General features: G+C 39.2%; 1 protein-coding gene across 7 annotated transcripts in view; it reads left to right on the top strand.

The window, feature by feature from the left end:
• MAP2K5 (mitogen-activated protein kinase kinase 5) overlaps positions 1–16,546 on the top strand; it is a 141,080-nt gene that overhangs the window by 40,565 nt on the left and 83,969 nt on the right. For all 7 annotated transcript variants that reach the window (XM_055715552.1, XM_055715550.1, XM_055715548.1 and 4 more), the window contains exons 9-12: positions 5,763–5,802; positions 11,844–11,912; positions 12,006–12,087; positions 16,017–16,078. In XM_055715552.1, the coding sequence (XP_055571527.1) occupies positions 5,763–5,802; positions 11,844–11,912; positions 12,006–12,087; positions 16,017–16,078 (253 nt within the window). The remainder of the gene's footprint in view (positions 1–5,762; positions 5,803–11,843; positions 11,913–12,005; positions 12,088–16,016; positions 16,079–16,546) is intronic.

The following is a 16,546-nucleotide window of genomic DNA, read 5'->3' as shown; positions in this document are numbered from 1 at the left end:
TTTCTAGAAATAAGGGAACGGACTGACTCATTGGCATAGCAGACAGGTCATGGCTTTCCCTTGAATCATTTGGTCTTGCCAAGGAATATCTTATTGATTAGAATTTTTTTTCTGTGGCTATTGGGGGAAAAATAGAAAAATATATCCTGGTGGCCAGGGTGAAAATGAGAAGCAGGATCTTCTGCGTGGTAGGCTGCTGCAGGCTTCCTCAGTGCTTTTTTGCATCAGCATTAGCAGCATGATATAATTCTAATGAATTCTTGCTTCTTAGTATTGTGTTTATTTTACATTTGGAGAAAAGAGTAAACTCAGTTTGTAGTAAAAAGGTTTTGTATATGTTAGGAAAAGCTGTTTGAGAAAGCTCAGGCCCCTTTGCATACTCAGTCCATCCTTCTGATGTGACCGTCCTCAAGTCACTCGTATGTGGGCAAATGCTTTACAATTAAAAATTAGAAAACAAATTCAGAATTGCTGTTTCTCTTGAGTGCCTGCATGTGGAAAGCTGAAGGTTCGTTCTTTGCTTGCCATGGAAGAAATTATACCACAATCACAGCAAGTAGTGCAGCTCCCCACTGTGCTTTTAGGTAAAATTTCTCACAGGAAGAATATAAAATTGTTTGTCTTAGCAAGTTGAAGGAGGGAGAAATTTTTTGTTTGACTTCTAAGCTGCTTATTAAGAAGCTTGTGCATGTTTGTTTCATTGGTTTTATTCGTTTTCCTTTTGAACTAAGCAAGTAGAAACTCACCGTATTTGGCATGTGAATTTTTTAGCTTTGGTTATTAGGACAGGCTGTAGTTTATTCCATAAAGAGATTTGAGCTAAAGCATCTTATCACCTGTGGTTATCTTCGCAGTAGACCTCCAGAAGAACAAAGCAGACAATGTGAAATTCAGTTACTTTTTTCTTCTTTTGAAAGCAGAAACCAGCTGCTTCTGACGCTTTCATTTTTAAATTTGCTTTCCTGTAGAAACACATCTTATATACGGGGGGAGAGATGCCGAGGAGTTGGCAGTTCCCCCAAAGCCCTATTCTAGTTTTCCATGATATCGATTTTTATTTTCTGGAACACAAGGGATGCACATGCCATGCTCCACAGTCCATCAGAAGTTTTTCCGGCTTAGCTGGAGGGCTTTGTTCAAGCAGAGTGCGCGCTCGCTCACACCGTCTTTCTTATTCCCCAAAATAACCCAGCTTTCGCCGCGGAGCTGGGCAGGCTGCCTTTGCGGCTCTCCCCGAGGGGCACTCTCGATCCTCAGAGTTAGAGGGAACAAAGTTATGCTAAAGGACTTGGCTCGCATGGGTCCCTTCAGGGCTTTAGCTGTCTAGGGATATGGTTAATAGTCAAGGTTAATAAAATATTTGACACAACTGTGCCAGTCTTGCTTAGAAACTGTTCAATGTAATAGATGTAGGGGGCTCAGAATAACGAACTCCAGTGGGAGTGTGAAGGAAGAGATTTACATTTCTTTTCCCCAGTGGGAAGGTTTCGAAATCCGCGGTGTTTGAAGTCTGCCTATTCTTTCCTTACCCAACATGTGGTAGCTTGAAGCCAACCTCTGTGCATCACTAGGAGAACTTCCCAAAAGGAGATGTCGGCCGCTTCCCCCATCTCACAGATGCCAGAGCAGGGGGGAGGGCAGGCCCCCCAAAGCTCACCTTCTCCCTACCTTTCAGCTTTCTTGCTCCATTTTTCCTCTTTCTTGGAGCTTGTGCAGTGCTTTCTACCACACAGCCTCTGTTGCTGGAATATTGGGTTTTTTTTCCTGAGGAGGTCTTTCCTCCATCCTCCCTGAAGATTTCTTCCTCCTTTTGTGAAACCCTTAAAATATTTGTTGGGAGAGCTACTAGTGTAAGTTATTAAAACTTGGTTTTAATTAAGCAACAATCTTTTAGCTTGGTCCCTGCACCAAGTACTGCTAATATGCATAAGGGATGCACCTGCATTTACTTCTTTCTACCATACTGTTCATCACCTTTCTCCTCATCTAGCAGCGTTAAAGGCATTACTAAAGTGAGTGCAGGTTTTGTCTCTTCTCTGCATTGGTCATAGAAACAAAAAAATACTTCTGAACACAAGAAAGAACAGTTTGCTTCCATGGAGAATTTTCATTTTCTGGGCCAAATGAGTATGACTGAATTTCTAGTTTCCCATATATATCCTGAGACTTAAGATGCAATTTTCAGTCACTAGCCTTTACTGTTCACTTTGAAGATGTCACTGCAGATCGGTTAGAGACACCTACAACTTTTTGCACGGTCTGGTCTTTTTACAGATGCACATCACCTATTTGCAGTCAGACTTTGGTGAATTCGAAAAGAATTTATCGTCTTGTAGGATTGGTATCCCAAAATGGATTCCTGAGCTTTCCTTTTTTTTTTTTTTTTTTCTGTAAAAAAATACTTTGATCATTATCCTCTGCCTAAAAAAATGCTGTGGATACCATAGCAAACAACTGTCTCTTTTTCAAGAAAATAAAATAGGTGCAGCTTATTGGACTTTTGGTTTCTTTATGTGCAGAAAATGGGCACCAAATGAATTGCCTAATTGCTGTTGTGTTTATTTTTTTTCTACTATTTTAATAAATACTATGTCATTGTTAAAAATGTGTATTTTAAAAGTATTTTTAGTATTGGAGAAATTTGTTGTTATGGTGATGATTAATCTCATACCATTACCATCAGTTTGCACTTAAAAAAATAAGACATCAAGTTTACGGTAGATGCAGCTCTCCAACTACCCCGGGTGGGATGATCTGGATCAGGGCCTGCGTAAGAATATATTCTTTATTTGTCCCAACATCTGTTAGGAGCTTCCTTTCTAGAGAGTAAAAAGAGCACTCCATGCTGTGGCATTTGTCTTACAAATTCCTAATGTAATGAAGAGAGAGACAGGGAAGGGGAAACGCACCCAGCAACCTGCTTCCTGCAGTTGGCAAATTGCAACTAAATCTAAATAATAACTATTCTATTTTTTAATAGTTGACACTGGCATCAAGTGTTCAAAGTTATTTTTCAGCTTCTGATGGCAGAAGTTCGCGTGCTCTGATGTAGTACTGTCTCTTCGATTTCTCCTTAACAATAAATGATTTATAGCCACCTGCTCTCAGTCATCTGTTACAGCTTTTGCAGTGGGTCAAAAGCAAACCAAAACCAAACCCCGACAAAAAAGGGTAGAGGAATGAGCTTGTTTTCCCAGAGCTTGGTTCTGCAAGGAATGAAATTTTGCAAAGGTCAAAACAGTGTTTTCCTTGAATATTTTGCATTTCAGTGCATTTAATTTCTGCTCTTTACATTTGTCTTTAAGTTGTTCAGTAGCTATTTAGCAACTGTTTTCACTCGTCTTTAACATCCGCTTGTCTTTACTGTTAGGCACTGCTCAAATGCATTCCTAGCAAGAGGAGTTGCTGTTGTAACTGTTTATTAGGCAGCATCATTTGCCTACCATCCTGGAAGATTTTTGAGTCTGTGTTCACTGAAATGTACAGCGTTGCTGGGGAACCTTTTGCATTTTGCTACTTGGCTTCGTCTAGTGATCTGGTTCTACAGTGATGAGTTTGTTTATTTGCTTTCGGTGGTGACAGTGAAATCTCTCAGAGTTTACTCTTTTGAGATGAGGCCTTCATATTACTTACAGAGTATGAATATTAGTTTAATCTCCTCGTAGACATCTGTAGACTTACTGACAGGTGCAGTATGCACAAAAAGTATGTTTTTCTCCACGCTGTGCAAATTATTCTGTGGGGTATTTTTTTTAGCGCATCCTTCTGAAGCTACATAAGGGTACTAAATCTTCAGGCTTTAGCTGTGCTGACTGTAACCAAAATGATCAATTCCAACTTACAGTTCTACATAATATCTAACAAAAACGTTTTCCCTACACGCTCATTGGAACGGGTAATTACTGTAGCAACTACAGACTAATTTGAAGTGTTAGCTGTTAATTAAAACACTACAGAGGTGTACGGTTGTCTTTTGGTGTAACCAAAGCTCCTATTCAAACTTCATTAATCACTTTACAGTTATTGTGTTGAGGAAGGTCAGGACAATCGAGATGCCGGATCAGTCTGGAGTAAACAAATTCCTTTCCTCCCAGGTAGCATCCCATTTGCAAAGCCACTGGACACGCTGTACCCATGGGCATGGTATCTCCTTTGTGATCCAATTCTCAGCAATAATTAAATGTTAAATTGGTACTGTCAGTGCTCTGTAAACCAAACCAGGTATCTGCCCTCTGCTGGAAATTTAACCCAAACTTCCACGGATGAATTGGCGTGCATCATAATTAAATAATCAAGTCTTCCCTTTTAATTCACTTGGAAACAGGAGATCTCTCTTATGGAAAAAAGATCAGCTTTCTTGACAAGCTAATTAAGTTGCCAAACTGTCCGGCACAGTACATATTAAGCTAACAGACGTTAAGCATGCTATCTCAACCTGTTCATTTTCTTATCATTTCTGCTGATCTTAAATCCATAATGTTTTGCTACTGTTGATTCATCCATAGTTACAGCAGAGTTCATTTACTCCGTTGGGTTCATTGCTTATGCATACAGCTACCAGCCTGTTCAAGCTTAGTCTGATGAATTCGCTTTTTGCACATTGTACTGATATTAAATAACACTGATTTTTGGTATGCCTTTTTAAGCTGTGTTTGTTCCTGAAAGTTAATGCCACTTAGTTACATAAATGTTTATCCATGAGTTATTAAATTAAGGTGAAGTTTTTAGAAACTTCCGAGCTATTAACAGAAATTATACAAGCGTTTAGGGTTATAAATAAGATTAAACAACACTCTCACCCTGTACTATGTATGATTTTGCATGCAAAAAACCCTATTACAGCTTTTTTCTTCTTCAGTAATAATTGTTAGAGGTATATAGTGGTAAAATGCTATTAATTCTTTAAAGTTAGTGCAACATACATGACATTACTGTGCATAGTGTTATAAATCAGTATGAGACACTAAAACTAGTGAAGAGGAAAACCTATAATGGTTTTAGGTTTATGCAAAATTACATTGGATTTTTAGTCAACAGTTTTTTCACCTACCTTTTTATTTTCTTACGCATTCATGGTTAGGGATACACAAGTCATTGTTAAATAGCCAATTATAAATGTTTGTCTTCAGAAATTAAGACAAACTGCTCTTGAAGTACTGTGGAAAATTATTTTGGGTACATGTGAGCATTAACAATAATGCTTTCTAATCTTATGTGCGTGTATACGTGCTAATCTTAAATACAAATGCAGAACATCCATTCCTCTGGTACTTTCTGTGCGTCCTTAGGTTGTGAAAAAGAATCATTATCTGTTTTACTTCACTTTAATTGATACAGCTGTGTATCCCACTGTCTTGCCACTGAAAATACCTGTAGGACTGGCAAACTGTGTGATAAACCTTGTTTACCATGAAGATTCTTGAATAATGGATATATCCTAATTTTTTTTCATTAAAGAAAATGTGAAAGTGAATAAATTCATATTTACAAGATTTCTATTATGCTGCACGAAAGTCTTCCATGTGTAGATTTTATGTAAAACATGCAGGCATAAAACCCTGCTAAATGGTTTCATTGTAAGTATATTCTTTTGATCAATTGTTTTCATCAGTCTTTCTTTAGAAATTATGTATAAAATTGGTTTAATGTAAAACGTATTAGCTGCAAGTCATTTTTCTGTGAAATTAGTGTGTACATGTTGCACATATGTATAGAGGTAATTTTATGTGATCTCAAGTTATTTAATTTTTTCCCTCATGCAGGGCATACCATGTCCCTAGTGGAAAAATACTAGCAGTAAAGGTAAGATATTACAGTAATTTTCTTTCTCTCTTTTTTTCCATTCTTTCTTGACCTTGGTTTCCTTCCCCTCCCTCTGATTGTTAGATCTCAATTTGTTTTATTGCATTGAAGTCCGCATTGTTTATGCAGGAAGACTCCAGCCCATAAATTTAGTAATTCCAAATGAGCACAGAGTTCCAAGAATCCAGGTTTTGTCCGCTGGGAATGGCTTGGCACCGTGTGTAGGTACCGCTGTGTCTTCCCATGGGGTTGTGTGGGTATGTCCAAGTGCAGCTGTGGTTTGTGCCTCTTCAGCGACTGGCATAGATGCTGCTTCGCTGTCCTGAACCCCGGCGCTGCAGGAGCGGGGATGGAAAGGTCACGGGATGTCAGCCAGTGCCTTTCTCTGCTAATGCCAAACCGTCCCCGAGGGCATATTCTTCAGAGGTCTCTGCAACCTCATTTTTAAATAAAGAGAATTTGCCTGTTTTCTTTGGGATAATATTCTGTTTTCCTAGGAGATTTTGTGGTTTAACAGATTTATTTATTTTAGTGTGTCATCCCCCCGCCCCGATTTTCCTGTTAGCATTCTTTGCAGTGAAGCTGTAGTATTACGTGGACAGATAAATACCAGTCTGCTCTGAAGTTCAGTTAAAACAGTGGTAAACAGTGCAACTGACAACGATATTCCGGCTCTGGTGTGTAATTTGTTAAATGAAATTACATTTGTAAATTAAATTATTAATCTGCAGTTAATATCAACACAAAAATACTGAGATATGTGCTTTTTTAATGTATGAACAAATTTTTTTAATTTGGTGATTTTGTTAAACGATCAGTAGAGACTGTCAGAAAACAAATGAATTGTTGCGTTTGTACAATTCCAGTTAATAGCTTGGGATCTAAAAAAAGGGGGTATATTTTAAAGATATAATTTATGGAATAGTTACTTGTAAATCTGTAAAATGGGCTTTTTGTCTCCTTTCTCTTTTTTCCTGTCTTCAATCATTAAATTCTGGCATAATTGAGTTAAACTGGAAGAATGTGGGGGTGGAATAAGAGGGCAAGAGAAGGAGTGATGGGACCTGGTTGCTGCAAGTAGAATTGGTGTTAAATGAAATCTAAAGACCTAAGTTTATGCTAAGGCATCAAATGAAGCATTTCTGTTTACTGGGCACTACTTACATGTATGGTTAACTTTCGGATTTGGGCTCAGGTTGTTCTGTGGTTCCAACCATGTATAATTTACTAAAATGAGGTTCTGCTCATGGTTTGGCTTTTCCTGAGGGTCACATAAATCCCTTCCCACCACTAGGAGAAATGCTTTTGGTTTTCCTATGAATTGAAGAAAAGCAGATGCTTACTACTGGATTTGAAAGTATTCTCTACATGTGGAAAATATGGAAATTGAAATAATATCCAAATAACTTCTAATTATATGGACTACAAATATCACTTGAGAAAGTTTTTGAAAGTGTCATTTGAAAAAGTCCTTTCAAGTGGTAACAGTCATTCCTAAAACTGTCATGAGCAGTTAGAGTAAGACAGAATTCTCTAATAGGCACAAAAGTACAGAAGATATAATTATCAAAAATAATGTTTAATACGACTTTCAGTATGGAACTAAAAAAGCTTTTCCCCTGAACGCTGGGGTTGTGGAAGGATGCTGCTTTTCCCTGGTACCAACTACATTGCTTCCTCACGTAATCTTTTTCAAGCTCTACAGAGAGCATCCTCTGTGGCAGCTCTGCTCGGCGCTGGCATTGCTGCCCTCCGGCCTGCCCTGTGCTGCTGCGGGGCTGCGGGTACCCTCAGAAGCTGCCTAGAGAGGAGGTGGAGCACGAGAAAATTCGCACAGGCAGGAGGGGAAATGAGTTCACCCTTTGCAAGGTTAATTGAAATCACCTCCCTGTGGCAAAAAGCCTTTTCCCCCAGCAATTTCACCTCCTTGTTTCCCTTGGAGTCCACGGGTTTGGTTAGTCCTGGTGGATAATTAGCATCCTGAAGATTTGGGAAACTGGGTTCTCTTGTAGATACTGCTCATGGTGGTCCTGTCACTCTCAATTATGTTTTTTATAGTGTGATTTCAGAAGAGATACTACATCCACATGTGTGTGTTGTTATAGTTTAAAATAACATGCTCACAAACTGGAGGTCAGGGGACCTGCTATGATAGTGATTGTGCCGGCTTGCTCTATTAAGAAAATTACTTAACACATCCATGGCTCAGCATACCCAGCAATAAAGAGGGGACGGTAACACCAGCGTCTTGACACGCTCATCACATGGATCAAGTGTTTTGACAGACGATTACCACGCTAATAGGAACATCACTGGATAGATCTGTGAAAGTGGAGTTCTGCATTTTTGGGGCTTTTTCTGATGGTAATATACAGGTTTGATAGGACAAGATAACTGAAAACCTGTTGATTAAAATGCGTCCAGCTGATAGATAATCTTGCAAATATATTGAACAGGAAAAGAAACCAATGCTAATACCTGTTATAGACCAAAGCTATGTCATTACGTATATATTGTGACTTTTACAGCTAGATAACGTGCAGATAATTTAATAGATTTTTCAAAGATTACTTTTTTCTAATTAGAGGGGAAAATCTGAATGAGAAATTTGAGCATACACTGGCTGATTGCCATTCTTCAGCTGCTTTTAGTTTCTTCTGCTCTTAAGCTAGCATTTAAATGGACCATTTGATTAATCATTTGTATACTGACTATAATACTCCCAAATTTCCTTTGAGTTGTACATACTGTAAAAGACAATTATGTCGCCACAGATTAAATAAGTGAATTAAAACAGAATAGCAGCTTAATTTGACCTGTGATTTTGCTCTCGTTCCCTTTAGTGGAACGTATGCCACTCCAGCAAATAGATGAAGTCATCCATGACAGCTTGTGATGAATTGCCGTATTTATACTGTATATTTTAATAGCCTCACACTAATTTAAATTGAGCGCAGAGTAAATTATAATTCAGTCACTTGACTGCTTGTATTTAACTTGACAACTCATCCTTATTTGTCCTGAAGGTGTAGTGGAGAGCAGAGGAAATATGCTCAGGTATTCCTCTTTTAAAAATTAACCCTTTTCACTTGAAATATTAGGTATGTGGAGTTCATGTACGTTATAAGTATGCTAAGCAATTTCAAGATTGCTATGTTTTTGGCAGTAACTTGATTAGGAAGGTGTGCAGGAGTACTTGGACCCCCTTGCCGAATCCCAGAGGACTGCCATGTCATTTAAAATTAGGAAAAAAAGCTCCCATTGTCTAGCATCCTTTTCCAGCTCTACCTGTGAGGCACCATTTCACCTAGGTTTGAAGTCAAGGCAGACACTGGAGCTCAGAGCTTGGCTGCCCGACACCTTCCCCAACCAGCCCAGCTTACCCACGGCCCCATCCCTAGACTGGTCCTGCTCATCCGCATCCCTGAGGCTCGGTTGCCCCCTGACAGGCACGGGTGGCCAAGGACCGCTGGTCAGTGGTAACCTGCTGAGCTCTAGTGATCTTCAGGCTTTTGGTGTAGCTTCTGATGCTAACTTGTTAAGAAACTCCGCTCCTGCACGTGTTGAAAGGTGTGTGGTATTTTATGCTGGATGAATTGGGTTTCACTTTTCTGCTCTCAATAAGCCTGGCTAAAAAACAGTGACTTTTTTGCTGCAAAGTCCTTCCCAAAGGTGCTGTTTTGGAAAAGTTTGTTGTCTGATGTTGCATTGCATTTGCTTACCCCTGTTACAGTTATGAAAGTTGCAGCCAAATCCTTACTCACAGCTTCTTCGTTGGTAGCAATGGGCTCGAGGAAGTTTGTTGGTTGGGTGTTTTTTGGGGTTTTTTTGCTTTAATAGTGTTCCAACCCATGCTTAACACTGTGAGCTCACGTATTCTTTAAAAGTTGTTTCACCTGTAAAAATTTTATTTTCTAAATAGGCTTGGAAATTTTATACAAAAGGGAGTATGACCGTGGAGATTGCAAATGTAGAATAAGGCAGCACTACGGAGACACTGTGTTCCTCTCTCTGTCCCATATCCCAGTGCTGTAAATAACAGAAGGTTCCTCCAACCTTGACATCAGATGGATGTCTCTCCTGTGTTGTAAGCCACACAAGCCACGCATGTTTAGGTGGAAGAAAATACTTCTGTACAACAGTTACGCAGAGGAAGCGAGGCACTGATCTCCTGATTTATTCCATGGTGACATATGCTTGCCATACTGTTGCAGTACATTTCTGTACGTGCCCTACCCTATAGTATCCTTAACACTTGTAAACAGGGTAGCTCTGCTTTTGCAGGTTATCCTCAGTATTAGAATGCAGGGTCTGTATGTAATTATAGTTAATGCAAATCAGCCAGAGACCTTTCTTCTTGCCAGGTCCTGGTTGATTGGATGTCAGTGATGTATTTGACGCTGATCATGCTAACTAGTCATTGTTCAGGTCGGTGAAGCCTTCAGAGTGAACGAGGCAGGGAAATTTCTCACTGTGAGTAGAATTTAGTGAGATAAAATTCTAATTTTGTACTGTTGACAAGATTAAATTCTGTTAATATTCAGCAGGTAAAACTGGTGGTATTCCAGCAAATTATTTTAAGTTTTTCACGCTGGAAAAATGTAAGTGAATATTGTTGGCAAATGATTATTGATCTAGACAAGTGTGTTAAACGTTTCTTGGCAGCCCTGTATTACACTTACAATTTCGTTTAGTGACAGCTTTTATAAATAACCCTAAAGCAAACTCTTGATAGAAACAGGTTATCGTTTTTTGTTTTAGACAGATTTTAATACTGTAAAACGCGTGTGTTTGGAAATGGTCTCTCTGTATTCTGTTTTGTCAGCAGTGTATGTAGCCTATAATATCTATTCTGCTAATTCTGCAAATTTCCTAGATTTGGTTTCCCTTTAGCTTAAAGTATTAAGCTGTGAAATATTGTGTGGCAGTAGACTGAACCTGGCTAAATGCATATGGAGTCCATTTTGATTTATATAGTAGTACTTAATAATTGAGTGTGCAAATCTTCAAATAATCATGGCATAGAATTGTTTGTTAAAGTTGACTTTCAGTGCTGGTTCTGTCAGAACCAGCATCCTTATTAAGAGGCTCTGTCTTGAAAATCTTGAAAATGTATAACTCTAGACAGCCTCGCCTTTGCTGCACCACTTGGTACTGTAGTTCTGGTTAGCAGCCTGGCTCAAAATGATGAAAAATGAGGGCATGGATGAAGGAAGCAGCGGACAAGCATGTAAGCATGGCAGGGAGCGGCTGGTTTGAGCTATTGAACGCTCAAAGTCAGGTTGTTTGTGGTTGTTTTGAGGAATGCTTTGGTGATGCTTACCTAAGCATCCGTACCATCTGCTGTCATCTGCATTTTTTTCTGCATATTTAAGTGTTCTGTTTCATACAATGTTAGGAATTTATATTTTAAAAAAGGAGGTAAATATTAATGAAACTGAAATTATAGGAGTGGGTGGTAAGAGGCACTTCTTTAGGACACCAGTGAGACATTTGGAGAGACTTTCAGTTCTGCAGTACTTACTTAGTCCTCATAGTTAACATCGGCACGTTCAGCAAGACGTGGTGGGGTCACAGCCTTCCAGGCTTTTTCACAAGACGTCTTTGCAGCCAGAAGAGTCGGTGCTGGGCAGGCAAGGAGCAGGAGCTGTGAGGCGGTTGCATTTTGGGTGAATAAGCAGCAGCTCTTAACTTTACCAGCCTGCAGATCTACCACACCGGCTCTTTACATTACGTGTGGGGCTGGTGTTCAAGTTGTAACTCATCTCTTGGTGAAATGGTTAAAACACAAACCTTGTGGTTTTCTTAGATAAAACTGGCTATAATAACTTGGTTTACTTGTAATTGACAGTTTTAAAAGTAAATAAGTCTGTCCTTTCATTTCCATTTCCTTCCTTTGCTCATGGCTGCATTCAACCCCCTATTCCTCTCTTGCCTTTTCTCACATAAGGATAACTAATACACGGATCTTTGGGGTTTTTATTTTGAGTCGTTCACTTTTTATGTCAACTCTGATCATATCTCCGATTTTTGTATTTTAGGTCATACCATTAGATATAACACTGGAACTCCAGAAGCAGATAATGTCAGAATTAGAAATTCTTTATAAGGTATATAGATTTTCTCATTTTGGTTATTCTTGCTTATAATCTTCTTACAGCAAATTTTAAAACAGGCTTCTCTCTCTTCTTTCTTTTTTCCAGTGTGACTCATCATATATCATAGGATTTTATGGTGCTTTTTTTGTAGAAAACAGAATTTCATTGTGTACAGAGTTCATGGATGGTGAGTTGTGTATCTAGTGTGCTTTCGATTGCTAAGTATGTAAATAGGAAAATCATATAAAGATGGGCTTTTTAAGAATGGAGCAAAATGCAGCAATACAACTTGAAAATGTGAAGTATTAATAACTTTGCATGTAGTTGAAAAAAAACCCAAAAAACCAACAGGTTAGTATTGGGATTGTGTTATATTCTCCATGGTATGTGGTATTTTCCTCAAGTGTAGCTTTGCTTGCTTTTATTGAAAATGTAAATAGAACAGAAATAAATGCTAGCTTAATTTGTGGTTTGATATTTGAGTCTTCCATACAATCTGTCCTCCCTGACAAAACAGCTGTTCCTCACTTTTACTGTTTTGATAGCCAAAACAGATTTTCTTTTAAAGAAATCTATTAACCCAATGTCCTATGTGTTTTCAGTGGAAATCGTCTCTTAATTGCAAGACAAGGAATTATTTTCTAACACAGCTGTTTAGCAGTGCTGCGCTGAGTTTCTTTTTGAGTGTACTCTTGTTTCTCTCCATGTGAATCTTCAGACCAACAGTACCCCTTTCCCCACAATCTGATGCTACTGTCGTTATGGAGATGTATTAGCACTTTGCTTTGAAGTCTTGTGCTGTGTAGCATTCTTGGAGAAAAGGCACAAAAAATATGCTGATTACAGCAATTTATAATCATTGCTGCCCTCTGCGTATCAGTTCTGAGAGTGTGTCTCATGACAGATGCAGTCCCCTTGTGTCTTGTGCGCAAGAAGCCTCTTCACAGCATTCGACTTTAAACATCACATTGCTGTTACAAGCAGTAGTCTATTACTCTCTCAAGGATTTTCTTATGAGCCAGCATTTTATGCCCTATCCAGGTTTTTCACAAAGGTTCAGTTAAGCTGGATATAAAAAGTAAGGATCTCGCAAATAATTTACTGTAGAGGGGGAGGCTTTCTGGCAGGAAAAATTTCCAAAGCCAAATGTGTACCATTAAGCATCGTTGAGTAGCTTCTTTCTTTCTGATAGGGACCACGGATAAAGCCCTGTAGGGTTTTGCGGTGCATTTTGTTTTCTCCCTGTTAAAACGGTCTGTTATTACTGTTAGGTCTCTCTTTTTACACGTACTACCGCTGTCCCACTGATCACTTTGCCTGATTTCCAAGTATGAGTAGTCTCTCAGATTTTCCATATTTGACAAAAACGTATTTCATTTATTCGACAAAGCTCACAAGTTAAATTCTTGGCTGCTGTCATGCTGTGTAACTATTAGCCGTTTCTCTGTTCTGTCCTTGCAGTTGCACTCAGACTTGCAAGCCTGTGTTAAGCAGTAGTCACATGCAGTAAGGAATCATCTGCTCATGCCAAAACATGCAGCTGCCTAGAGTATGTATGCTGCTAGTAATTCAGAGATTTTTAAAAACGGTGGACATAAGTGCTCGCAGCTCTGAATTCTTGTTTGAAAATATTTGAGCCTTTAGGGTATTCATCCCTCATCATGTTGCACAACGATGGTGTTTACTGACCATGCACAAATTACTTGGAATTATACTGGAGATGACCTCTGGTCTGCCTCATGTTGTGCACTCCTTCTGGCAGAAAGCAACAGCAATCATTTAAAGGAAGAACAAAATGCAAATAAAGGGACCTTGCCATTGTTCTCCAAGCCCTTTAATTTTGATGCGTAAGGATGCAGATAAAGATAAGAGAAAAAACCCCACTTTCTAATCCTGTAGATGAGCAGCTCTAACCTCGACAAATCTTTAGCCCTTTTGGCTGTCTTAGGCCAGTTTGTAATATTTCCTGAGTCCATTTCCCATGACTCTGTTTTCCTAGTTGTATCCTGTACCCTGTTACAAAACACAGGTATTTTCTTTATGAATTACCTAGCTACAGGTGGATCTGAGTCTTTTGGAATACTCATGACGTAGGGACACAAGTAGGGAGAAGGTGCACGTGTAGTACCATATTAGTTCTTTCTTGGCACCTGCAAGCAGGAAAAAGCCAAGCTGGCAAAGATCAAAACCCTGAGGTTAAACTGACCTGGATCACCCTCCCACCTACTGATTGATCTTAAGGAGCAACAGAGATGTGAAATGAGGCTTTCTAATCTTGGTTCTTTCATATTTAGAATAAAAATGATGTTCTAGATTAAGATGGTGGGATGCAGTATTGGCTTTTACTTATGTTGTTGCCTCTTTTCCTTGAAACTGCTGAACACCTGCTAAACTCCCCTTAAAAGCAGAGAGAGGTGCAGGTTATCAGACTCTGCCTAGGTGTCTCCACGTAGATACGGGAGCTGGTGGTGTTTGGGCTTGGAAATGATGCCCACTACAGAATTTTTTCTCCATAGAAGAATGGCAGATTTCCCCTGTTGTTTGCAAAAAGATACTTTCCTTCGTTTTTCAAACAGCACTACCTTTAATGACATCTGTAATAGTGAGATTTAGCAATTTGGTGCATGAAGATAGGTGTTTTGTCCAAAACTGAAGGATATGTTACAAGCATTGACAGGAACTACCTACCATATGATTGCCTTCTGTTTTGCCTTTGTAATGAGCTGTAGGTATCCATGGATCTACATCCTCTTATTTCCATTACATGGTACTTACATTTACTTTTAAACTGAGAGACATTATAATCCACAGGCTAAGCTGAAAAATTAACCTTAATGAATGAATAGTAGTTTCAGTGACCTGGAATCAGAGCAACATTAGTGAAGACAAACTTACACTGTATTTCTGACAGTAGAGGTGACGTGGAGGGAAAACCCAACAACTACCACTACAAACCCCAGTCATGAGAATAAGAAGTTAAATGCAAGTAAGAACCACTATAATTAAGGCTGAAGACTAGAATAAGGACCTTGTGACTTCTTTGGATTGCAGCATTGCAGAATGAATGGGGTTTGTTTTTAAAAACTGAACCATAAGCAAAGTACAAAGTGTAGGTTTCTTTATTGCTTGGTATTGGCCTAACTCTTTTCCCAGTGGTGTCATCAGTAAAATCGATACGCTACACTGACAGCACAGTTAGATCAGTGTTGAGCGCTTCCGAGAACCTCGAGCTTTGAATAAGACAACACGCTCTTGCAAGCTAGCGGTAATATGTTCTGCCTGTAATTTGCTTGTCCATTTTATTTTTTTTTTACTGTTCTACTTGGATATTTTCAATTCTCAATTTTAAATTTACTTTCTTACCCTAGGAACATTTTGAACACTGGTTTGGTCACGAATCTGCTTTGCAGAAGATAAGGGAAACAGTCCTTCCCTGTCCCTTGGGAATGTCCGTAGGGCTGTTAGAGGGACTTCTTTCTTTACTCCTTTCTCCATGAATGTATGATGCTGGCTGGACAGGGTTATGCTAGATAGCAAGTTGTGTCCCATACTGGAGATTACTGGCAAAACTCATCTGCTCGCCTAGGAGCTTCTGGTCTTTCATTTACAGATACCAGCGTGGACACAGACTGCAACGCTCAGCCCAGCTTTCACTGGTTTGGTCGTCAGGAGGAAGCAGCTTTAAACATGTGTATAAGCATTGCGTCAGATACCATGTTAGCACCAGGTTTTGGGACAAGAGTTAGGATACTTCAGACTTTCAAGTCCACTGTTGCTTTTAGGGGTGATTTCATTATTCCCAAGAAGTTACTCGAAGCCTGGTGGTTGTGAGTTCTCCAATTTTGGTATTTTGCCCTGTGATGGGGAGGTCTTGTCACAGGAATTTAAGTATTAATGCTGCAAGCAAAAATAAGTAGTGTGGGTGAAAGGAGACCTGATTCATATGTTTATTCAGAGTTTGGTAGATTTTTAAGGTCAGTTATTTCTGACACAGTTATTGTTACATCGTCGATGCTTTTTTTATTAATAAGCAAGGCCTAGAAAACCCTTGTGACTTCAAATCTAGGGCAGTATTTCATTTTGTATTACCTAAGCACGTTTTGTTTATCCCTGCAGGGGGTTCTTTGGATGTTTATAGAAAAATTCCAGAACATGTACTCGGAAGAATAGCAGTAGCTGTAAGTACTTTTTTCTTTTTGTCTTGCAGTTTTTGATTGTGTACGTAACACATCTGAGATTTGAGTGCTCATGTGCCCCCTTGGGACACAGAGTTATCCCCAGAGTCTGTCTCTTCATTGTGGCTTTGTGAAAGGGAGGGTCCTTCTTATCTCCTGTTCTTCCTAACCGTTCTGTGTGCTCAAAGACACCGGGGTTAAGGAAGCTTTCCTTTTGAATAGCCAACACATGCGTTGCCAGAGGCTCAAGAAATTTAAATGGATGTGATAAATTGAATGGGATAAGAAAAAAAAACCCAGAAATCGAGAATTTGCTGGAGAACTGTGTGGTCTTGTTTCTTTGTATTGACTCTTACAGAATGGAGCAGTCTGCTTAACCACCTTTATTTAGCCTTTTAAGTCTTTCTGTGCTACATGGTTCCTTCAAAAACTGATTCAGAAGCCCCGTCCTAGCCCTTATGGTGATCCCTC

The sequence above is a fragment of the Falco cherrug genome, chromosome 7 (genome assembly GCF_023634085.1).
Source record: "Falco cherrug isolate bFalChe1 chromosome 7, bFalChe1.pri, whole genome shotgun sequence".
NCBI lineage: Eukaryota > Metazoa > Chordata > Aves > Falconiformes > Falconidae > Falco > Falco cherrug.
This window is presented reverse-complemented; position numbering and strand designations above follow the sequence as displayed.